The sequence below is a fragment of the Carettochelys insculpta genome, chromosome 1 (genome assembly GCF_033958435.1).
Source record: "Carettochelys insculpta isolate YL-2023 chromosome 1, ASM3395843v1, whole genome shotgun sequence".
NCBI lineage: Eukaryota > Metazoa > Chordata > Testudines > Carettochelyidae > Carettochelys > Carettochelys insculpta.
Window position 1 is genome coordinate 64,637,309 of NC_134137.1, and position 25,517 is coordinate 64,662,825.

Below are 25,517 nucleotides of genomic sequence, written 5' to 3' on the forward strand. Positions count from 1 at the left end.
TTTCTGTGGCAATGACTTCCAAAAGTTTGTCAGCTGTGTAAAGAGTAAATTAAAAGTAATCAGTTTTGTTTGTTGCCTTTGAGAAAAAAGAAAAAAGGGGGGTATTCTTATAAGGCAAGATGAATGGAAACTCCAGTGTGCTTGTATTCTGTATATCATTATATAGTTCTGCTATGTTCTGGTGACTCTTCTCCTTTTTGCACTAAATAATCCCATTTTACACACCTTTCATATGTTGACTGTCCTCCTTCCCATGCCGTCTTTGGTATTGTTCTTCTAAACACTTCTGTTTCAGATGTTTCTTTTTAAAATGAAGCCTGTGAAAGTGAATGCAATATTTGATGTGGTCTTAGCATTAATACGCAAAATGCCTTTTTAATATATTCTGTATATGCTTCTTCCCCATTAATTGCACAGTACCTTAAAAATTAGGGAATTTAAGGAATGACCTTGAACTGGAAGGGATATGAGCTGGTGTAGCTCTGATACTTCTCTCTCTTTGTCAGTTTATCTTTAGACTTTTAACCACTGCTGCACGTTGTGAGCTATCCACAATGACTCCTAATTATTTTTCTCAGGAGGCTGGGCTAATCTGAACCCAGTCTGTATGCAAATTGAAATATTTTATCCAGATGTGCCTTACATTTCATTTATTTACATTTAATTTGCTGTTGTGTTGCTCAGGCTTCTAACTTCAGTTGAGCTTTCTGGAGTTCTTCTGTATTCTCCACAGGTTTTACTAACCTAAATAATTTCTCGTTACTGACAAGTTTTACTATTTTGCTATCTTACTTCACCATTCAGATCATTAATACATGTTAACCTTGTTTCTGTCCCTGGTACATCCTTCAATTAACTTCTCTCACAGCATGTAATGACCTTGCACATACAATAAAACTTAATGTGAACGCTGATTATCTGAATGTTGTGTCCTAAGCAATGATTTGAATAAATAGTTAGGGGCTGGGAAAGCCTCTTGTAGATCTCTAAGCTATCTCCAGCAGTTTTTGGGAAGATTAATATTAAGGACTCCAGTGCATAATTTCCTGTGGTGAGAATGTTATGCTGAAGTCAGACCTCAAGGAAAGGGCCAGCATTCAGATAACCATGGGAGTGGAGTAATAAAGTTTCCACTTAGAGACAAAATCAAGAGACACAGTAAAAGGTGCCATATTTAAAATGGAAAAAAAAGCGCTGATGTAACCTACATATGTAATAGATTTTTCTTAAAATTGGTTGTGGATTATTTGCGCACAGCCTGACTTTCTCAAGCTGTTTTCTCTGTAGCAATTGATGCCACTTAAATAGAGAATCATTTTCAACTCAATTCTCCTTCCCCTCGTTTTTCATGCTTCATATCCTCCTCTCCCCTTATGGCTTTCCTCCTCTAACAGCTCTTTGCTCCCTGGAAAGACAAAGGAAGATTTATCGAGTGTAAAGTGTTTCTCTTTTAGTGATTGGAAAGATTTCAGAAGTACCTCAGCATTCTTTCTTTAAAGCACAGCCGTTGTAAATGTCGATACACTAACAAATCATCTTGCACTGTGAGCATGACTAAGGTAGGGTAGGAGAGAGAAGATTAAGCTGGCCAATAAGCTTTTATAATCAGTGAAGGAAGAAATGGGAATTTCTTAGAAATGTAAGTTGCTAAACTCAGAGCCTGTTTTACCAAACCCCATCTCTTGAAAGAGTGGTTAAATACTGTTCAAAATGATCTTTACACTTGAAATCACCTAGGGATTGGCCAAACATGTGACCAAAGAGAGCAACTGCTGTGTATGTTTGCTGCCTGAATGAATTGAACAACATCTGATGTTCTCCCAAAGGGAAGTGATTCATAAAATAAAATTTTAAATTTTAATTGTTGGTGTCCAGTTGACTACAGGTTGAACCTCTCTAATTTGGAACTCTCTCATCTGATAACATCCATAATCTAGCATGATTTTTGTTAGCTGAATGACCACTTATCATGGGTGTGGCCAAGTTCCTGTGATCCCATAAAGTTTGTTTAGAGCCACCAGCCCGGGTTCTCAGTGTTCTGTGCTGTTATTTAGCTGTAATTTATCCCCTAAATATCTTCTAAGAGCCCAATAAGTAGTGGAAGCATTGGTAATGCTGCTAGACAATATTATCCTCCCAAGGTCCAGCAAATTCTCTCATCCAGCATCAGATAGGTCCTGAGTGTGCTGTATTAGAGAGGTGCTTGAACTAATTTTGATGATAATCAGAGACATCCTTTTAATAAAGTATATTCCATTTATTCATAATTCTTCCATTCCCTTTATTCCTCACCTCTGCAGAAATTCTCTGGCAATTTATAGCATAATATATATTTTTTTTTTTACTTGTGAATTCAGTGGCATTAGTTCCAAACTAAAGGATTTTACAGTTTTGCTTTTTTTTTTGGTTGAAGTAGTACAAAATGTCAAAAATTAGAAGGAAGGTCACAGTGGAAAATACCAAGACCATATCCGATAGCACATCCCGAAGACCCAGTGTGTTTGAAAGGCTTGGACCCAGCACTGGAAGTACTGCAGAGGTGAGTTGAAAAAGTGTTGTTCTCCTCCTTCCCACCCCAGAGTCTTCTCTTCTGGAATATAAGTAGCGGGGTAGAGTTGTTCATGAGTACTGTATATTCAGTCATTCGTGATGTTAGTAAAGAGATCACATTCACACATAGATGTTCAAGATATTAATCTTAAGATTTTTGGATAACCTGTGTTATTCCAGCTTCTAGTGAGGAGTGGTAAAAATGTACATTTACTAATTTTTATAAATCTAATTTTTTAAATCTGGCAGACTTGATGCTCATTGTTGGTTTTTAATTAAATTACTGGTGGATGGAATCTCAGATAAATGGGAGTAAATGTGGACTCATTTGTTTGTTTTGCCACACTCACACCAATGGTATTTCCAGAAATGAGTGTGAAATTCACCCAGTAATGTCTGTCTCTTAGACACAGTGCCGTAACTGGCTGAAGACTGGCAACTGCCTCTATGGGAACACATGTAGATTCGTACATGGCCCTTCACCACGAGGTAAAGGCTATAGCAGCAGTTATAGAAGGTAAATCAAGAACTCACTTTGAATTGTTGAAATGCTGTAGGAAAATAGCTTTCTCAAGTATGTCTTCTGTAAACATTAGAAATGCTGTGGTGTGTCTAATGGTGTGTTTTAATAATCTTGTTGGATTCTGAAGCTGCTGAAAACAGAGCTTGGCAAGATGCAGTGGGTTTTTCCTGGATTTTCTTGTGTGTAACTTTAAAAATAATAAAGTGTTCTGGATGCTGATTAACTTCTTTTGCTCAAAAGTGTTTTAACCTGCCTTGAAATGAGACATGCCAGTACTTAAATAAATGGATTTTTGTGTAGTGTGTCACTGCAGCTTGTCTGCCTGTCCTATACTAAAATGCTGTTTTACAACTGCTTAAGGTAATACTCGCAAAATCACAGATTATATCCCTCTGCCTTCACCAGTAATAACATTGTATGGGTGAGTGAGGTGGCTGTTTTTTTCCCCTCCAATTGTGAAGAGAGCTTGGGTTTCAATCTTTCCAGTCTACTGTACCCCTTTCAGGAGTCTGATTTGTCTTGTGTATGCTCTAGTTTAACTCACTCAAAAACTACTTGCTTAGAAAATCAGACATAAAAACATGAAAGTGTCACAGCATATTATTACAAAAAAGGCTACTTTTGTATTTTACAATATAATTATATACAAAGTAAATCAGTAGGAATGTAAATATCAGTGTAAAGAGCAGTATAAACAAGTCGTCATCTATGAAATTTGTATGACTTTGCTAGAGCTTTTTATGTAGCCTTCTGTAAAGCCAGGCAAATATCTAGATGAGTTAATGTACGTCTGAAAGACCTCTGTGTAGGGGGTTTACGAACCACTATTTGGGACCTACTGTACTAGGATACAAATATGTGGTTTCATGAACACCTCTACAGACAAATGTCTAGCAGAGAGATTTTTAAAAAGTGAATTTAAGTAAAATGGATACACTTTATAATGTCTTACAATATTCTACAAAATGTTCTTTCAAGAAGTGTACTGTATAGTATCATTAGTCCATAGTACCTAAACAGAATTGTATTCAGTAAGTCTGTATAATTATTTCTGAAGGAAGACTGTTAATAATTAATAATTAATATTAATAATTTTCACACCACCAGCTCCACCTGTCTCTAAAATGTTACAGACAATAAAAATGCTTTATAATGCCCCTTTGAGGCAGGAATCAACCATCACTTACAGATGGGCAAACTGAGGCAAAGAAATTCAGTGACTTGTTGAAAGTCAAACAAGGTGTCTGGCATGGATATTATAATTCTGTTTTTGGCTCTGTTCCTCCTTTCTGTGTCTTAATTTTAAGACCACCTTAACTTTCATTGCTTATAAAGCTGCAGCAACTGGGATACTAAATCCCTGTTACCTTTAAGATTTTTTCCAGTGTGTAAGGGAACTTATTGTAATGTTATGCACTGAATTCTCCAAAGAGCAAAGGAAGAGAAGTGATTCTAAACTTACCCTTGCATGCTAATTGTCACTTTCTTTTGCTATGGTGTTCGGGGCATTGAGTTTATCATCCTTCCTACTCATCTTTTTTTAAAGAAATTGTTTACTTTTAATGACTAGCAGGTTTTTAAAAATTTCCTGCTTCATGTAAAGACATGAAGTCATCATTAGTATTCAAGAATAATACTGATTCACATTTTTATTTATATTAACCCTTTTCTCCTATAAGTTACATAAAACTCAAATTGCATAATTTGCTCCTTCCTGATTCAGAACTTTAGATAAGTGAGTGTCCAAGTATTTTGGAGTTTGCTTTAACTCATCTATATCTCTTAGCAAGGCATAAGAGAGCCTGTTCTACACTAAAGAATTTTGGCATCTTGTGCGCTATTTTGTATTAGGGAACATTTGTCAAGTGCTATTTCAAGAACCAGTAAAATTATACTATTTCAAGGCAGGCCTTATAAATGCTTCTGTCTGCACCATTCAGTTCAGACATTGTCATTGCTACATAATCTGGGAGGCCCAAGTGTTACAGTTGCTTTGTATAGTCCTGTTGTAGGCAACTTTGGTACCAGAACATGCTGATCCCTGCTCTTGCTTCTACAGTTCCAGGCCTGATCCAAAGAAGCCATAGTGGTACTTAATTTTTTCTGTCCTGATCATTACTCTTACTGCAATTTTGGTCATTATCCTAGGGTAGTAAAACAGGATACTTATTAGTATCTTCAAAGTTCAGAAAATTTAACATGAATCTCTGTTTGAACTTTAACATTCTTTTTTTTTTCCTCTCCTGATGGGTTTTGGTCTGTTCACGGCAAGCATGACCTAAAATAGATCATCAGACAAATGCAACAACATACACACTGCATTCCTCTTGAGGAAAATTAAGAATTCTAATAATATACCGATAACTTACATGTACGTTGATAGGGGCCAAAATATCATGGCAAAATAGCTGCCTGAGCCCTATCTCTGAGACTCCACAATCCAAAGTGAATCCTAGTTCTCGACTTGCCTGGTAATGGTTCCTCAGTAGCCAGTTGTTTGGCACTCCTCATGTACTATGTGATGTTTGGTACACCACCTTGAGAGCTCATTTTATGAGGTGGGGCAGGAGGAACAAGATGACTGGATAATTAGTTTGCCTTGGGAGATGTCTTCCTTCCTTATCCTGTATTATTATAGAGGAATTCCAGGCTCATAGTGCCATTGGCAGGTGTAGGGAGATCTGATTTCCTTCTGTAGTGGTGTTGGAATTGTGTTGTGTGAATGCATGGCCTACGGTCATCCCAAAGTATCCATATAATGCAAATAATTGTTGGAGCTAGGAACTGATGAAAACCAATAAATCATAAGGTTAACAAGTACAAATGTGTGTAATGAGAGGCACAATTAATGCAATAAAAGTGGACTGATAACTATGACACAACCTTAATTATGGCCATGCAGCTGCTCAATCATGTATGTGCACATAGAATGTAGATGTATTTTGTATGTATAAATATATGTTGTAGATGTCAGTAATCTAGCTGATCCAATCAAACTGCAGTATTTTCCTCCTGTTCCAGACACATTGCTTGGCATTATGTGCTGTCCAAACAATTAGAAGGGTTGTCATGAGTGGACACATGCTCTGATGTATAGGTGTAATATGAGCATGTTGAACTACTACCAGAAATAATGGTGCTAAAAGTGCTTAGCTGCAACGTGAAATCTTGAAGTGGTGAATTCTCTAGTGTGTGGACACAGTTAAAATGTGGCCACCTGTGTGTTTGCGTGTATGTAAAAGTCCCTGGAGAAAATACAGGCTGACTGAAGGTGTACTTAGTTAGAATTTCTGTTTAAAAATGTAACTGGAGGCAACTTTAGACTCCTTTGTGTTCTATAACGTGCACACTTAATTGAAGTTTCCTGGGGATTGAAACCTTATATTTAGTATCTTTTAGTACTGGGTATATTTAGTATGGGGGGATAGCTCAGTGGTTAGCACATTGGCCTTGTAAACCTGGGGTTGTGAGTTCAATTCTTAAAGGGGGCCTTTCAAGATTCTGGGGCAAATTAGATTACCAAAAAAAATGTGAGGGATGATAGGCCGTGCTGGAAGTGCAGGGGACTGGACTCAATGACCTCTCGAGGATCCTTCCAGTTGGGTTTGTCATCCATGGCATATAGAATGCTTTAAGACCTATTAAGCAAATATGATTTAAAGGAAATAACTTCCAGTATACCAGATGAAACAACTGTAGAAAACTCACAAGAAAATTCAGTCTGTTTTTTTTTTTTTTAACCCAAACCTGCCAAAGCCTCCTAAGCAATGCTTGCTTGCTTAACAAATTTTTGCAGGCTGTCTGTTTTATTATTTTCAGGGGGAAAGGATTTATTTTCATTTCACCTCAGTGTTTATTTCTGAAAGCAATAAAAGATGACAACCATGCAGTGCTTTTTTTCTAATTTCCTGATAGTCTTCTTCATCGAAAGTTGTTTTCAATAATGCCTATGTCAACTGAGGTGTTGTTGGTTTCTAGCTTTTTCCTACTTAGAAACATGCATTTAGAATGGTGGGTTTGATGTGATTTCCCCACTCGAAACTTAAGGAGAAAGCCTTTGATTTCTAGTATCATCATATTCTTTCTCTTGGATAGCATGAGTTGTATTCTCACTAGATTTTTGTTACTCCTCTGATTTATTCACAGGAATATTACACCAGTGTTTCAACCATTGTTCTTGAGGCAAAGTATGTCATCTTTAGATCATATATAATCTCTCTGCCATTTAAATTAAGTTTTGTCAATTCCACAAGTCCTGCTGCTTCATACAGCAGTTTGGGATTTTTGATGGAGCTTATATGAAATAAAATAGACATAAAAGCATTAAAGGAATATAACTTTTTGTAATTTTGAAAGCTATTTATGCTGGGATTGAGTAGCCTGTCTTTGTGGAAATATTGATACAACTCAAGGAACTTGTTTTAAAAGAAGAAGAAATTACTTACAGAAATTAACTATAACTTGTCTAAAACTATATATTTTAGTATGTTGTAATTAGGGCTGTTGTTTAATCATAGTTAACTCAAGCGATTAGCTCAAAAAAAATTAATCATGATTAAAACAATAACTGCCATTAATCTCACTGTATCAGTTTGGTATTATGTTTAAATATTTTTGTTTTTTTTCTACATTTTCAAATATATTCAGTTACAGTACATACTATAAGGTATACAGTGGTCACTTTTATTTTTATATGAAAATATTGCACTATAAAAAAACAAAAGGCATCATTTTTGATTCACCTCTGTAAGTGCTATAGTGCAATCTTTTTATCATGAGAGCATAATTTACAAATGTAGAATTTTGTTTCATAACTTCACTCAAAAACAAAACAATATAAAACTTCATTCTGCTCAGTTCTACTTCTTGTTCAGCCAGTTGCTCAGACAAACAAGTCTGATTACAATTTCCAGGAGGTAATGCTGCCTGCTTCTTGTTTATACTGTCATCTGAAAGTCAAAAAAGGCTTTCATGCAGAACATCTGTATCTGACATTGCAAGGTATTTACATGCCAGATATGCTAAATGTTCATGCGCCCCTTCCTGGTTCGGCCACCTTTCCAGAGGAAATGCTTCCATGCTGATGATGCTTTTCTGGTTTTTTTTTTTTTTAAAGTTAATTACATTTATGACTAAACTCCTCAGTATAAAATTGTATCTCTCTTGTTCCGTCTTATCCCCGGTCCTGTTTTATAGTCTGTTAAAGCAGTCTCCGATGATGACCATACACAGGTTTGTTTTAAGAACACTTTCACAGCAGTTTTGAGAAAACAAGAAGGTACCACTGTGAGATTTGTAAAACTAGCTGCAGCACATCAGTCAAAGTTGAAGAATCCAAAATCTGAGAGGGGTCTGAGGTGTCGAGCATGCTGTCAGAAATCTTAAAAGAGCACTACTCTGATGCACAAACTGTACAACCTGAACCACCTCCCCCCACAAAAAAAACAGCCCCACCTTATCCTTGTGACTCATCTGACTCACATGTTGAAAATTAACGTCCTTATCAGACAGACCCTATCATCAGCTTGAATGCTTGTCCTCTGGATTAGTGGTTGAAGCATGAAGGGGCATATGAATCTTTAACACATCTGCATGTAAATACTTTGCCAATCTGGCTAAAACAGTGCCATGTGAATGCCTGTTTTCACTCTCAGGTGACATTGTAAACCAAAAGAAGGAAGCATAATCACCTACAAATTGTAACCAAACTTGATTGGCTGAACAAGAAAGGAGTCTTACATTGTTGCATTTTTGAATGTAGACTTTTTGTCAAAACCCTTCATTTGTACGCTGAACTGTCACAAGGGGATTGAATTATCGTACTTACATTAAGGGGATTGAAAAATACCATTTCTTTTTTGCACAGTATAAATATGAAGTGAATACTGTGTAGTTTGTGTTTTGTTTTGTAATTGAGATCATAATATTTGGAAATGTAGAAAACATCCAGAAATGCTCATAATAAATGATATTCTGCTTTTTGTTTAACGGTGAGCTTAATCACGATTAATTTTCTCTTGACAGTACTAATTACAAGTATGTACTAGAAAGGTGGGTTTTAATTATATTAATATACAGGATATTGTGTTGATTTAGTATTGGTGGCAAAGAGAGCAGATGAAAAGACCTGTTACTGTTGCACCTTTCCTCTGACTTGAAAATCACTTGTGTGTAAAATTTTGCTGCATGCTAAATGTATTTAAAAGTTTGAGGAAGGTAAAGTGGAGTCACCTTCCTTTTTTTGGGTCTCTTTAATGTTGTACCCTGTGGGTATATTACAAAAGATGAATTGAAATATAAATAACAAGGCTTCAAATGAGGAATTTTTAAAAGTAGAAATTTTTTTCCTTCACTATCTATCTATCTATCTATCTATCTATATATATATATATATAATAGGAAATAGACCCATTCTAACATGGGGAAATAGATCAACAAAAAATAGAAGTCTATTATTCCTAATAACAACACCAGTCCCTGTAGAGAAAGAGGGAAAAGACCCAAATGCCCCGAAGCAGTGGTTTTCAAACCTTTTCTTCATTTACACATTTATTTAAAAAAAAAAAAAAAAAAAAAAATTGAATAGAAATGCAGAGCTGCCTGGAAATTCTACCTGTGGTCTGTGTACCCTTACCATAGAAGCCTTAAACTGGCTGAACAGAATTCAACTATAAATGTTGCATGTGCTTGGCATGGCATTTTTTGCAGTTTGAGGGAGGATGCTAACTTGTGAGCTTCTGTGGTAACAACACTACTATTGGATTTTGACTTGCAAGTGGGAATAGCTTTTTTTCTGGGATCTGAAACTTTATTTTCATAGTCTTGTTTTGCAGACCCTTTAGACGTAGTCTGCAAGCCCTCATGGGTTGGCAACTATCTTGAAGCAAATATGTTTCATTATTTAAAATATTAGGCTTCCTGGGGCTAGTGGTTTATCAGTATCTTTTGGTGTAGCTATAGCAAAACCGATAAGGACACAACTCTAATCATCTTATAGAATTAGCTGAGATGAGAATCTGCAGTAGGAATTAACACCCACTACAGGTGCATACAGCTCAGTATTCAGTTTATTTAGTGGAAACAGTTTATTTAGAGGGAACAATAATGGCTGTGCATACCATTTGCTTTAGCCCTTCTGTTTAAGGAATAATCAGTACAACAAATGTACTGATTTAACTGTACAGTTAAAGTTGACCTAAAGGTGCCTTATATTGATATAAGGTAAATCCTAAGGCTACGGCCACACAATCGTGTTATTTTGAGATAACAGCTGTTATTTCAAAATAACTTTGCTGTTTCCTGGACTACACACATTATTTTGAAATAGCAGATGCGTTACTTTGAAATTGGTAAATCTTATTGCATGAGGAATAGTGCCTGTTTTGAAATAACTACTTAGAAATAGGTACTATTAAGATGCAGTATAGTGTTTATTTTGAAATAATATATGTATAATAATATATATATGTAATATAGCTATTTCAGAATAAGAGCTATTCACTGTCTTAACAGCGCCTATTTTGAAATAGTGTCTATTTTGAAATAAACTATTTCAAAATAAGTGCTACGTGCGTGAACTACTCATTTTGAAATAGCTAAGAGCCTGTTTTGGAATAGCTTATTTTGAAATAGGGCTGCTGTGTAGATATAGCATAACAGGGGAAATAAGCTATACTGGTATAAGGCACTGTTCTATCTTAACTGCATCTGAACTGGGGATGTTGTAGTGGTATAACTATTTCAGTTTTAAAAAATAGTCATATACTTTATGGAATAGTTATACTAGCGCAAAAATTGCATGTAAACTTGGCCTTAAGGGGTGAGCCATTGAAAGCTGAATTCAGGTAGGCTTCCTTTTGTTTGGCAGAGAGGCCAAGGCTACGGGTAACCTGTGCTCAAAGGCCTTGTCTGCGTTCAGAATTGCACTGGTTTAGTTTTAAATTTGTTTAAATAATACTTTGTTAAACCAGTGCAGAGTCCTGTGTGGATTGTTAAACCAGTGTAGAGATTTTGCACTGGTTTAAATTAAAAAAAAATTTTTTGTCTTTAAATCTAGTGCATCTTTAAATATATATAGAACACACACACACACAGAGAGAGAGAGAGAGATCGGGAAGGGTTTAGTGAGTTGTGTGTTTGATAACTAGAGAGAGACAATAATTGGGGGTGGAGACGGCCAGCTTTGCTGGGATTTTCAATACTGTGAAAGCAGTTCCGCATCCGAGTCATAAGATGCACTCTACCCTGCATATATCAGTTTAATTAGACTCATAATACGGTATTGTAGCAGTAGTTTTGCTTGCAGTGAAAATAATCCATTCCTGCGGTACAGTCTTCCTTGACTGCTAGGAAGGCATTACATGATCTTAATGTCAGAATAGTCTCGGGAGCAGCTGTGTTAGTCTGTAGCTTCACCAAAGCAAAAAACAGAAAAACAAATCAAGCAGTCTCGTAGCACCTTAAAGACTCATGAAAGCTCATTACCTAGTAAATAAAATTTTTAGTCTTTAAGGTGCTACAGGACTGCTTGGTGTTTTTTTAATTTCAGAAAGCTATTTAGTAACATCAAACACACTATGATTTCCTTTGTTTTCCTTATTTTTGCTCGGTGGGAATCTTGGGCATCATGGCTTTTCTATAGAAATAAATTATAAAAATCAGTAAAGGAATTGTGTCCTTTTTCTCAGAAGGCAGTGGCAACATCATATCTATTTCTGTATTATACAGGTCACCAGAAAGGCCCACTGGGGATCTTAGGGAGAGAATGAAGAACAAGCGTCAGGACGTGGAAGCTGAGCCACAGAAACGAAATACAGAAGAATCATCCTCTCCTGTTAGGGTAAGAATGGTGTGCATGGAATCTCCAGTCTCCCCCAGTAGTCCTAGAAACATGGTAACAGTGAATTGTTTAATATTAAATAACACGTATAACCAAAATTGTTACAAAATATTTAATTTCATATTGTCTTGAAGTATTTAGTATTATCTTTCAGTTTTAGAGTAATTTTTGTCTTGAAAATTCTATGCAGATTCTGCAAGCTGAAGTGCATATTATGTTTTGACATTTATCGCTCTCTGGAGTGAAATGTGGCAGCTGTATAACAATATAGCAGAACCTTTTGAAATTGTCAGGAAAATGTACCAGCCCAGGCAAAAACCTATTAGCTCATTTTCACTTTAAGCACTGTCATGTATAAATCACCCAATCTAATTCACATTCTAACACATCACTAGTTATTCACTCCATCTCCTTGCGTATCAAAAAACAGCACTTTGATAAGCCTGTGTACTCACTACTCCATGTGCTCATTCGTCTCCATCTTCTGTATTTTGCCTAGTTCATTTACTTCTGTAACAAATGCACAGATTATCATTCTCTGCCGTTGTCTGATCCCACCCCCTCTAACCAATTCTTCTTTTCAGCAAAATGTATTTTATCTTCTCCACTGATATTGCTAATGAAGAGATGCAAAGCAGGTAGAGCTCTTCGGCAATAGGACAACATCTACAACATTGATTTTAAGTATTTAGGTTTTTTCAAAATTGTAAGTGCTAAAATCTTTTTTTTTTTTTTAAATGGATATTTTGATTCTGTGAACATTACTGACATTAGCTCTCTTTTGGGTTTGTTCCTACTTGTTACACAAGAGTGGAAATTTGGAAGACTGCTATAAAACAAATCAGCACTATCACTAGAGTTACATGATAGTTTCCATTCTAACTTTATTTTCAGTTGCTGATAACCTGCTGAAATTTTCAGTGGTGCCAACACTTTACAGTCAGGTGATTTTTAAAATTCTGAGCAAAAGTGATTCATCTCTTGAATACATGGAGAGTTGGAAAAGTATATTTCCCCTCCCCGCCCCATTATTAAAAAAGGCATTCTTTGTGTAGCCTTATTGTGGACGTTTTTGAGCACTTAATTAGCAGCCATACTGTTTTATTCAAGTAGTGACCAAAGAGATATAAACAAAAAAAAAGATAATCTTGTCAGAACACGAAAACCAGGAGTCCTGCAAGAGAATTGAGGTTATGCTGAAGTGCTAGTGAGTAAAGGGAGCTATTAGGGAAGAGAAAGTCTTTTGAAGACAAAAAATACTATTCCTTTACATCAGTCTTCACCACAGGCAATGTTGGGAGATATCTACTCCTGATGTACTGTTTTCAGATATTTAAGATGAGGCAAAGTCACAGAATTAATTTTTCAGAAGAGATGATGCTAGAACAAAGTGATAAATGGCAATGGGTCACCAAGACAAGTCATTTAACAACCAGGAGTTCTGAAGGAAGAATGAAGTGACTGAGTTGTTAGCAAAAATTTACAGTCATCTTATAACACCTACTATTCCAAAGGACTGGATGGTGTCGGTTGGATCTTTTTTTTTCCTCTTTAAGACATAAAGTTGAGAATCAAAACCAAGTTTATCTTTAATTATTTCGAAATAAAGATGTCAGAAAAGACTTCTATGGAACATGATATATTAGGCAAAATGAGTCCAGCTCTTGTAAATAGTGGTTCTTTATTCAGCTAGGATTGCAACTTGTCAGAAAATAGGGGGTAGAAGAGACCTGGTTGACCGAAATTGGATTTGAGTAGCCTCTCATGAAAATAAAAGCTTTCTGAAAAAACTCAACAGTCTAGATATGACTAGAAACTGGCCAAGATACAGAAGACAAAAAAAGAAAGAAAGGGTCAGTTTTTCACAGTGGGATACTCTGCAGAGATTCTGGAAAGAGGTTAACCAGAAAGAAGACAAGTTACAGAAGATAAAAATATATATTTAAGTTAGTCAATATTATGAAGAATTGTGAACAATTTCACTTGGACCTAAAAAGGAAGCCACACTGGATCAGTAGAATGACAGATGTAATTGAGTGTCAATAAATGTAAGGCACTGCATATTAAAGGGAGTAAATTAAAACATTGACATTATTGTGTTTTAAAGTAATTGCAGCCATCTAGGAAAGAGACCTGGAGTTATTATGGATAGCTCAATGAAGACATTGGTTGTGTGTGCAAGTAGCCATCAAAACAACAAACAAATATCACAGTGTTCAAGTAATGGAATAGAAAACAATTCTGAAAATGTGCTATGATATAAATTAATAGTCCACCCTCATCTGAAACACTGGTTCTGGTCATTATGTTTGAAGGTATAAGATGATGCCTGCAAGATGGACAGTGGGATGAGAATGACTGTTCAGAGAGGAGTGAAATAAATGGGGAAGCAGTAGAGGTATATAATGAACAGTAAAGAAAACATAAATTAGGCAATTCTGTGTACACTGTCTCATATTAGAAGAATATGGAATATTCCAGTGAAACTGAAAGATGGCATTTAAAAATAAGCACGTTTCTTACAAGAAACATAACCTGGGGAACTCATTCCCATTAGGCACAGTCCAAGAGTTTTGTATATGTCATAAAAGGACTAAACAGTTAGATGAGACAGTTTTAAAAAAAACAAACCCACCCCAAAAAAAAAACAAAAACAAACAAAACCCTTGAGATATAGCCTAATGCTTCAACTAACCAGTAGCTGACTGAAATTAGGAAGAAATTTCCCATATGGACTGGACTGTCCATTCTGGGGATTCTTACTTTTTTTTGGCCATTACTAGTTGATGTCCACTTTCAGAGCATTTACTGGACTATGTGGACAACTGCTCTCATCTAGTATAACTCTTCCTATATTCCTATAAATTTGTATGGAATTATTTTAGTACTAAGTTTGTGAAAAATGCTTTATAAATAGATGGACAAAATCGTCATGCTTACAGTCAATTTAGACAGGCATAATAATACTTAGAGCAGCTGAGATGTGAGCTTGAGCAGATAAATTCCAGTTGGGGGCTTGATACTGGCAAATTTCACAAAGTAATTCAAGAAGAGTGTGGCTGGCTTGTTGCACATAGTAAGAGGCAGGTCTAAGAGTAGAGATAGCATGAAGCTGAGAGGTAGAGAAGGTCTTAAAGCATGCAATTAGGCAAAATTATTGGGTGGAATGTAAGGTGTATGCATATTTCATCCTTGTGTTCATGCTTTGCATATCACTGTGGTTTCTGAATGCCTGAGATAAGAAAGAATACAAGTATGCAGTATGTCCCAGAGTGGAATTACTGATCAGGTGAATGAGGGAGACCACTGCAGTCTAGTAATGCGTCAAACAAGGGCCTAGGAATAAAAACACCCAATTTAGAATTCCAGTGTTACAATTTGTTTGCTGACCTAGGGAAAGTTATTCATTTTGTTTTCCATTAGCTTCTCTAAAGTGAAGTTAATGTCTTCCTGCCGTATGAGGGGGCTTTGCAGATTAATCAGTATTTATTCGCTGCTTTGAAGTGTAACGTGTTAAGAATGCTAATTGTATTTGCCCAGAAGATTCCAGCTGTGGTCAGTAGAAGCTTAATTCTTCTAAATTCCAAGCCTTCTGCAGCTTAGAATCTCTGTACATGATGCAGTTTATATTACTGTTGCATGCATTATGTACCAATAGGTTACTATATACCAGGAGAGCCTAAGGTATTTTGTATAAAAGAATTGAAGGACACAGGAGAACTGTTAACTCCCTCAATTAGCATTTGTAAGGTTGTGAAACTTCCTGGCCTGATATCTGTTTTGCTGGCATATGGTCATATCCTCTAGTCCAGGGATCATCAACCCCTGGCATAGGTGCCAAGAGTGACATGCAATTCAATTTTCATCAGTACGCAAGGCGGGAGCTCAGTCGTACCCCTCCTCCCCCATGCAGCCATGAGCTTGCTGCCTGTGGATTAATGAAAGACCAGCTAATGCTACCAACCACCGCCTAAACGGTAAAGCTCTGCTTTTTTATTATTAGTGAAGCTGTTGTAAGCAGGACTATCAGTGACTTTAAAAAGTATCAGCAGCACTTGGATTGTGCTTAGAGCTCAAAAGCTCAAATTTCTGCATTCTGCCTCTGAAAGGTTGCTGATCCCTGCTTAGTTCTTACCCGGGTAAACTTTATTGACTTTAATAGGAAATTGCCCTAAGTGTGGATCAGGCCATAAGAGTCCAATTTTGAGGTGCTTCACAACTCTTTTGAGGGGCAGAGCTTCTATAATACTGATTTAACTAAGGGTACTTTGCACTTCACAAAATCTGTCCCTTAAGACCGATATTATTCTTGGTTAAGTACCAGAACCCTTTAACTTCAGAATCAGAACCTTCATTTGTAAGTATACCTCTGGGGAATAATTTTTTAATAACTAAATTTTATAATGAGTGATCCTGTTGTGCCTCTGAACCCAAATAGAGAAAGGTCTACTCAATTGTCTGTGCTTATACTACAGTTTCATTAATATTGTTCTAGAAGATAAATTATTTTAAAGTGCTAGGAACAGCTCTGTTGTTTACCAGTTTTCTGAGCCACCACTTTGTTTTTTATAATTTGCGGAAATGCTTTACTGTTTGTTTAACAATGCACCCAAATACAGATAAGGTCTAATCTTTGCACAGATTTCTTTACCAAATATGGAGTGCACCAGCCCTGATGGAAAGCAGGATAAGAACCAACATTAGTAAGGCTACAAGATATTACAGAAAGGCTAATGCACACTTTGATGGAACAAAAAAAAAGTTTTGACTGAAATACAACTAAAATGAGTAATAGAAGACTTGCCACAGAATGGCTACCGTTACACTACAGCGATCTGTTGACAGAAGTCATGGTCAGAAGAGACTTCCTGACAAAACTTCTGTCAGATTGCAGCAACATACCACAGCCAATCAGCAGAGTGCTTTGCTCTGTTGGCAGAGCGGCCAGGTTGCCCGGCCACTCTGACAAAATGGGCACCCAGAAGCACTGAAGACCGGGCTGCCCATTGTCCTGGATGCACTGTCTGTTGAGAGAAGGCCCCCCCAGAGTGTCATCACAGCATTTTTGTCAACAAGCTTACTGGGCTTTTAAAGGACACTTAGGAGTAAATTACAGCTAACAGCAGCACAGAACATTGAGAGTCAGGACTGGTGTCTGTAAAGAAACTTCATGGCCTCACAGGAAACTTGGCCACACCCATGATAAATGGTCATCCAGTTAACTAAAATCATGCCAGATGATGTTGCCGGACAAGAGAGTCTGAATTAGAGATTTGGGCAAGGTGTATTGCATACACTTTTCGAGGAGAAAACATACTGTGTAATTTAAAATTGTATTGGTCTTCAGATGTTCTTGCTCTTGGTAGTGTACCTTCTTCATTGGCAGATTTTGTGTATGGGCTTTGTAAAAGTAGGGGTGATGTATGGAGGATCTGCTAGTATGTTATACTAGCTAGTTGTGTCCACTGCCAGATCTTTTTTTTAAACTGAAGCATAAGTGTCACATTCCATTAATGATGTTGCTTAGTTTAAATGACTGGTAATTAATGGTGAATGTAAGCTTGGAACATTGTAGAAGAGAGTACTAGCAGATAGAAGTAAAAGAACCTATGGGGGGGGAACCCTCTGAGGAAAAAGAAACTGTGAATGCTATTTGCTCCTGGAGTTGAACAGCTAATAGATTTCAGTAATAGGGCTCTTTCTTTTCAGACATGTGTACTTTGGCTGAAGTGTTCCATACGTGGCCTTAAACCAGGTGCAGCTTTCTCTTGAAAGCTTGATAAGATATTGTCAAGTGCTCAGCTGGTGTAGCACCATTTGTGTAAATGAAGGTAATGTAATTTGCACCAACAGAGGATGTTGCCCAGCATTTTTGAGCTATCTAGCTATGAGTAGAAGAACTGGAACCAAACCAAAAACTAATATAACAAACTACTTATAATTAAATTGGACCCATTTAGTTCTTCGCCAGTTGCCTTTAATATCTTTGAAACAATTTGAAAAACGTGTATAGCGTTTGAGAAAGCATTTCAGTTAACTTTTGAACACTGCATAAGCAAGAGAAATTTCAGATAGCTGTGCACTCAAATAGACACATCTGTATATTTATTTCACAGATTACAAAGCCAAATTCTAGTATTTTCACATGGTAGTGTAGTTTTTAAAAGAAAAGACGTTTTTGTAGAAGATACACCTAGGAATTATTTTGGACAAGCCTGTAGTACACAGGAGGTGACATTAGACCATAATGGTTGCTGTGGCCTGGGAAGCTATGAAAATCTTAATTAAGATTACATTTAAAACTATGAATGCAAAAGGTCTGTAATGAAGGACACAGAAAGAGGCAGAATAGATGCCACGTTTGCGGGAGGCAGAGCAGAGGGAAATTGGTGGAGCTGCAGTATGCCCCTTATCCTCCCCTCCTCCTCCAAAACAAAAAGCCCCGTGGCGCCTTCAAATTTAGACGTGACAGTACAGAACTTGTCGAAGTACTGTTTTATGTGGCATGGTTCATTTGAGTACTTGTGGATTTTTTAGCAGATGTTAATGTAGTAGTTAATAAAAGCTTCATCAAGATCTAGTCCACTGCGATAGGGTTAGCAGAGAGGAGCAACATTAGACCAGCTCTCTTTTTCATAGAATCATAGAAAACCAGGACTGGGAGGAACATCGAGAGATCATGGAGTCCAGCCTCCAGCCCTCATGGCAGGACCAAGTACTGTCTAGACCATCCCTGATAGAGATTTATCCAACCTGTTCTTAAATATCTCCAGAGATGGAGATTCCACAACCTCCCTAGGCAATTTATTCTAGTGTTTGACCACCCTGACAGTTAGGAACTTTTTCCTAATGTCCAACCTAAACCTCCCTTGCTGCAGTTTAAGCCCATTGCTTCTTGTTCTATCCTCAGAGGCCAAGAAGAACAAGCTTTCTCCCTCTTCCTGATGACACCTTTTTAGATACCTGAAAACCATTATCATATTCCCCTCAGTCTTCTCTTTTCCAAACTAAACAAGCCCAATTCTTTCAGCCTTTCTTCATAGGTCACGTTGTCTAGTCCTTTGATCATTCTTGTTGCTCTTTTCTGGATCCTCTCCAATTTCTGCACATTTTTCTTGAAATGTGGTGCCCAGAACTGGACACAATACTCCAACTGAGGCCTAACCAGCACAGAGTAGAGTGGAAGAATGACTTCTTGTTCACAACACACCCGTTAATGCATCGCAAAATCATGTTTGATTTTTTTTTTGCAACAGCATCACACTGTTGACTCATATTTAGCTTGTGGTCCAGTGTAACCCCTAGATCCCTTTCTGCCATTCTTCTTCGTAGACGGTCGCTTCCCAGTCTGTATGTGTGAAACTGATTGGTCCTTTGATGACCTTATTTTCTGAGAGATATAACCTCTTTCCTTATGGATCCATGGGGTTCTGTGCCCTTACAATACATAGAAAATTTAATTTGTTTAAGCCAGTAAAATACATAATTCGTATGTAAAGCTGTCATCGAAACTTTAGCCTATTATATGTTTATGCTTCCTCACCCTGCTGCCACAAAAATTGTGGGTACTTTTCACAGGCATTGGCCTCTAAAGGAAAAGGCAGTTATCCATTGTCAGGTCAATCCTCAGGAGCTGAATGGTAAATTGCACATAACCATTCTTAGTTAAAATTGTGTTGCCCTTTCTCTAGGCTGTTCTAATAATACTTTTTAATATTGACTAAATTTCTCATATAAACATTTCTGGTTTCTGAAATTTATCACCTCTTCTTTGAGACTCCATAGTATGTATCACTTCCTTAACATGTGCTTTCAAAACCAACTCTTGGTCCACCTTTAAATCCTTGTTGATTTCCCATGGTTTAATGTTTTTCCTTCTTTCCCAATGATTATATGAAATACATTAAAATATTTTCCCAGTGTAATTGCTTCTGACCTGAAAAATTTATTTAGACTAATCAGACTAAAGAAAACAATTAGTTTAATTCTTTCTGTAAAGCACAGTGTTTTATGCACAGTTTATCTTCTTCTGCAGGCTTCTGTTTTAAAAAGTTGTTACTCTAATTCAGAATTTTTCTGTGTAGAAAGAATCTTCAAGAGGTAGGCATAGAGAGAAGGAAGACATCAAAATTACAAAGGAGAGAACTCCAGAAAGTGAAGAGGAAAATGGAGACTGGGAAACAAATAGAGAAGGTAAATTGAATTAAAAGATGATTCTCCATTTAATGTGTTACAATATTCCAAAAACTACCAGATTGTGAGGGTTTGTAGAAAGTGTTGTCCTTTCTAATGAATTTGTATGTTGACTGTTCATGAATGATTGATGAATAAGGGTTATTTCAGTTTATCTGTGGACAAGGAATAGATTTAGTGGTTGTAGTTGGACCAGGTAATTAGGCTTGGCAGAATTTGATTTTTTTTCTATAATTTCAGTTGAGGTTGGTTTATATTTAAACGTATTTAATATTTGTGGCTATTTAAATTTTCACAGTTGTGGGTAATTGAGTAGGCCACACAATTATTTAATGGCAGCAATCCTCAGTATTACAAAATAAAGCTTTCTTACCATTAAAATACACAAAATATATATCCTTCAATTTAAAGTTCTCATGCACCTTTTTTCTTTCTTTGCCTATGTGTAAATTTTCATTATCAATAGAAATTTTTATAGTTTGTGAAATCAAGATTTACAGATGTCTACCACGAAAACATCAGTTGTAGCTGTTTAACAGCTGATCAGTGAAATTAGGATTATTTACCTCATTTAAAATGTGCAACACATTTTACACCTTTCCCTGTCTCATTGAGCAAAGAAACTAAATTATTTTTGTACTTAGCCCATGTGGATCGTTATTGAAACCCGTTGTTAGAGTGATAAAAGAAAATGTGCTACTTACTATTGTTCCTTGTTTTTTGTCAAAATGAAGACTTTGGTGTCCAGGATATCCATCATAAACATTCATTTTTAGTTTTTGTTTAGCTGCAAAACTGTGTCTACTGTCTTACGTTTTTTGGATCGAGACATAAGTGGTAATCTTCCCCCCAGAATTGTCCATTTCCCTTTTGTTTGTGGAGACAGCTGACTTGTTCTGGTTTACTGTGAAATATCATGGTTTTCAAGGAAGCTAAGTGGTGGCTACATAACTCCTGAAATGCCATGTCATTTTGAGTAGTTAAATATTATGATGGTTATAATAATATGATGCCAAGAACCCTAGCTATGGTTTAGGACTCCTGTTTTGCTAGGTTGTCTACAAACAGAACAAAAAGATGCTGCCTGTCTCAGGGTGCTTATAATCTAAATACAGGGCCTGGTTTACCTTAGAAAATTAGGTCTGCATAAATAAATCACTCAACGGTGTGATGTTTTTTGTTCTGTTTTTTGAGAAGCATGATTTAAGACCACTTATTTCATATATCACCTGTCATCTTTTTAAATAAAGACTCTGATAATGGAGAAGTTAATTATGATTATGACCATGAGCTATCTTTGGAAATGAAACGTCAAAAGATTCAGAGAGAACTGATGAAGCTGGAACAGGAAAACATGGAGAAGCGAGAGGAAATAGTCATTAAAAAGGAGGTTTGTATCTTGAAAATAGGCATGTGTTCTTATAACAAATCAACAGCCACTTTATGTCCTTAAACTCCTAATTGCTTTCTTCATGACTGGAGCTCATACTTGCTGCGGTAAGGAAAATGATAAATGACTGTTGGGCATAACTTTACAACCAGAGAGGGCTGTATTCTGGCTAGCCTTTCTGTGTAGGCAGTGAAGGAGGTAGATAGAGAAGTTTTTGAGCACAAATGATCATACACTCAAACTGGCAGTCTCAGAGCCTGTGAAGTTCATGTGGGAGAGGTCTCCCCTATGTCTGTCCACATTGCAGTTGAAGAGCTATGAATGTATTTCCTGTGCTTCAGTGTGGATGATTTTATCTACAGGAGTTTCCCCCCCTCTCTGCATTCATATTATACTGTCTTTTTAAGGCATTATATTGTGTATGTAAAGGGAGTAGCTTATAACTGGAAAGAATATGCCTGTTTGGGATAGGAGATAGCATTTGGGCTGTAAATAAATCTTACTGGTGTGCATTTTTTAAGCTTAACTTTAGCGTGGTAATTAGACCCATTTTGTGGGTATGAAGTATAATGATTTATTAGGAGTCATTTAAGTACATCATAGGTCATTAGTGCAGCATTTTCTTTAAGATCTTCTTTATTTTAAAATATTTTAATACTAATGTAATTACTTCTGAAAAAATGTGTTTAGTATGTTTGAGGAAGATGTAAATGATAATTATCTGAAGTCTGAATATTAGTGTAAATTACTTACTCAGGGTATGCATACAACATTGAATCTTTATTTTTAGTTGACATTTTTTCTTTATCCAAGATTTCTCCAGAGGTGGTCAGATCTAAATTATCACCATCACCTTCACCAAGAAAATCTAAATCTCCAAAACGAAGATCAAGTCCCAAATCTTCCTCTTCAGTTAGTAAAAAAGAGAAGAAAGCTTCTACAGTATCTTCACCACTCTTGGACCAGCAGAGGTAAGTAAACAGACATGTATTTTGGGAGGGCATCCGGGTGGTACGTTGATACATTTTAAAATGTTTTTGTTCTGATTGGTGGATATAGGCAAACTAAACCCTCGAAGTGCACAATTTCGAGTTGCGCTTAAGTCACATTAACGCGAGTTAAGAGCAACTCAAAATCTTGCTCCCCAGTACTGCTCCCCTCCGCCCCACTCACCACCTGCTCTGTGCGTTGCCCTGCTTCAAACCTCCTCCCACAGTTGTGGCTCACCCCTGCACCGACCTCTGGCTCCAGTTTTCCACAGTCCGCAGCTTGGTTCACCACCTGAGCACAGCTCCAGCTCACCACCCCTGTGTATGGCTCTGGCTCAATCCTCCCACCCCCTGCTCCGGTTCAAACACCCCCAAACAAAACTGCACACGTAGCCCTGGCTCAGCTCCGCCCTCTCCCCCTGACTGTGTGCAGCCCTAATCCACCCCAGGCTTAACTCCTCTGTCTCCCCTCTCACAGTCCAAACTCACCGTCAGGATTAACCCTCCCCAACTTCCCCCACACCCCAACCCAGGACTTACCTTTTAAAAGGAGCTTCAGGTGCTTCTGCTGCTTTCCCGGCTGCAGAACATGCGTTCCACCAGGAAAAAAGCCACCCCCCAACATACGCAAAATTCTAGTTACACGAGGGTGCGTAGGAACATAACCCTCGTGTAAATTGAGGCACTGCTGTAGTCATTTTCACAGATTCTTAAGGTATGGATTCAACGTGCCAGTCTTGAAACTAGATTTTTGCAGAGTTCACAAAAATCCATAGGATATAGCTGTATATATATGTCTCTTTTGATTTTAAAAACTAATAAATTTTGCATTGAGCATTCTTATTTAGAATATACGAACTGTCTGGAGCCTATGAGATGCGCTGGAAAAATTTAAATAGAAGTAAAATTCCATTGTTCCAAGGTGTTAGGGGTGAAATGCACATCAATTTAGGCTAGAATTGGAATTTTGTAGTTTGAGTCAAATATCTGTTTTGTTGGCACTACATATCTCTTGTACAGCCGTACTACTTGGCCATCTTAATTAAGGAGTAAACTGGACCATTATAACCCTGCATAGGAGGACAAGAGAAATAGGGAAAAACAAAATTATGGGCTGTTGTAATCGGGCTTCTTGCCACAAAAAAGATCAATCAGCTAAAAACGGGCTTGCTGACTTTAGAACTTGGGAATCAGTGTTTATGTCCATTAGCTGGGATGAAAATTTCAACTCCAGTACCAGAACAGGCAACTGTATTTGCCAGATAAATCACCCTTGAAGCTAGTGATTCTTTAATACAGGTAAAATACTATAAAACGTTTGCTTTGCTGTAAAAGAGTAGTATAAGGGGTTGCTTGCTACAGTACTGTAAGATGTAGTGATGCCTGTGTACTAATATGTTTGTATCTATGACTGACATGAAAAACAGATATGGGTGTAAGGAAATGTAAAGATATTTCTTTGTAATTCATGGTGGAAACAAAATGTTCAATATTTATTTTAAAAACCCCAAAATATGGCAGGATGTTTTACCTTCAAGGAATGAGTGATCCCTTCCCCCAAATGTCTTAGAATTTAAGGCACTGATTTTGCAGTGTATTGTGGACAGATGCAGTGTATTCAGTTGCAGTGCACAAGATGTAAAGGAGTTTGGTGTTTTGATGCATGCAGTTTTACAAGGGTTTTGTAACTTTGAAAGTTGGAGGTGCATATTTTGGAGTTGTTCCAAATTTTGCAAGTGTGATTCAGAAATAAGGATTATAAATGGGAGTGGGCATAGGAGGCTTCACAGGAAAGCTTGACCCTAATTTTCCTTTGTATTCATCATTCTGTCAAATACATCTGGAAATGCTCGCATTGGTTGACGGAATAGAGAAGTCTGCCACAAAAGCTGGAAAGTTTCTGAGAAATGAAGTAAAATATTGTTTAAGTTTTTAAATAGCTTTTTTGGTATTTTGATTTAGGAGTTCCAAAAGCACTCAGGGTAAAAAGAAAGGTCCTCGTACTCCTAGTCCACCACCTCCAGTACAAGAGGAGACTCCACTGGGGAAAAAGCATAAAGAAAAACATAAAGCAAAAGAGCGTTTAGAAGAAAAAACACGAGAGGGGAAAGAGAGAGGCCGTGACTTTGAAAGACACAAGGAGAAAAAAGAGAAACCAAGGTGAGTTCTGTTGCATTATTAGGTTTTACTATTAATATAATCTTGCTTAGGTTGTCTGAATTTCTGTTAAATCTGCAACTAGTAGTGCGCTAAATAGAGAGGGACTTACACTTGACTTACTGTTAACTTTCTCTGAATTAATTAAATATCATACGTTTATCATGGACTAATAAACTACAGCTAATAGAGTTGTCACTTCAATAAAAATAACTTGAGATTCCTTTTTCAAATAACTGTCATGTCTCCATCAGTGAGTCAGACTTTGACTGGTGGAACAGTCTGTGATTCTCACATCTTCATTCTAACACCATAACTTTTCCATTTATACCTTGAACTTGCGCTTGTAAAGATACTCTGTCAGGGGTGCACAAAACGGGGAGTGTGACATTTTATAAGGGGGACACAGTGATTTCCTCCCCTCCCCCCGCAGTGTCCGCAGCCTCCCCAGTGCTCTGATTTCTCCCATGTGGCTGTGGCGTCGCCAAGAGCCGGCACACTCGTGAATAGAAAACACTTAGTCTACCAGTTGTCTGTTGGTTGCATTCTCCTTTCCTTAAAGCCTCGTTTAGTAAATCTAGTATTAAATCCAAGTGCTCACTCTCATACCTGCCCACTTATGTACCCTGAAACCAATATGTCCACCTGGGAAAGTGGGACATGCATTTGTGTATGCACACAGATACGTAATGCGCACAGATGCGTAATGTGCAATGGGCAGTTTTCTACTCCTTTGTGAAGACAAAGGAGTTTAGGAAGACCTGTACTTCCTGTTGTGAGCTGATCAAGCAAAAAGACTCAGAAATGTGGTTACATTTGTGGCATTGTTATGCCCCTTTCCATAGTTGGTGTCAGTTAAAAGCAGTAGAGGGGAGC

The 25,517-nt window shown here is 37.1% G+C and overlaps 1 protein-coding gene across 3 annotated transcripts in view; it reads left to right on the top strand.

The window, feature by feature from the left end:
* The window catches only part of ZC3H13 (zinc finger CCCH-type containing 13), a 60,510-nt gene that overhangs the window by 5,639 nt on the left and 29,354 nt on the right, over positions 1-25,517 (top strand). Inside the window, exons 2-8 of one of the 3 annotated variants that reach the window (XM_074988076.1) lie at positions 2,414-2,539; positions 2,958-3,067; positions 11,801-11,912; positions 19,997-20,105; positions 21,356-21,495; positions 22,309-22,466; positions 24,447-24,644. In XM_074988076.1, the coding sequence (XP_074844177.1) occupies positions 2,423-2,539; positions 2,958-3,067; positions 11,801-11,912; positions 19,997-20,105; positions 21,356-21,495; positions 22,309-22,466; positions 24,447-24,644 (944 nt within the window). In that variant the 5' untranslated portion in view covers positions 2,414-2,422. The remainder of the gene's footprint in view (positions 1-2,413; positions 2,540-2,957; positions 3,068-11,800; positions 11,913-19,996; positions 20,106-21,355; positions 21,496-22,308; positions 22,467-24,446; positions 24,645-25,517) is intronic. The other 2 variants (XM_074988084.1, XM_074988067.1) reach the window with 2 other exon arrangements.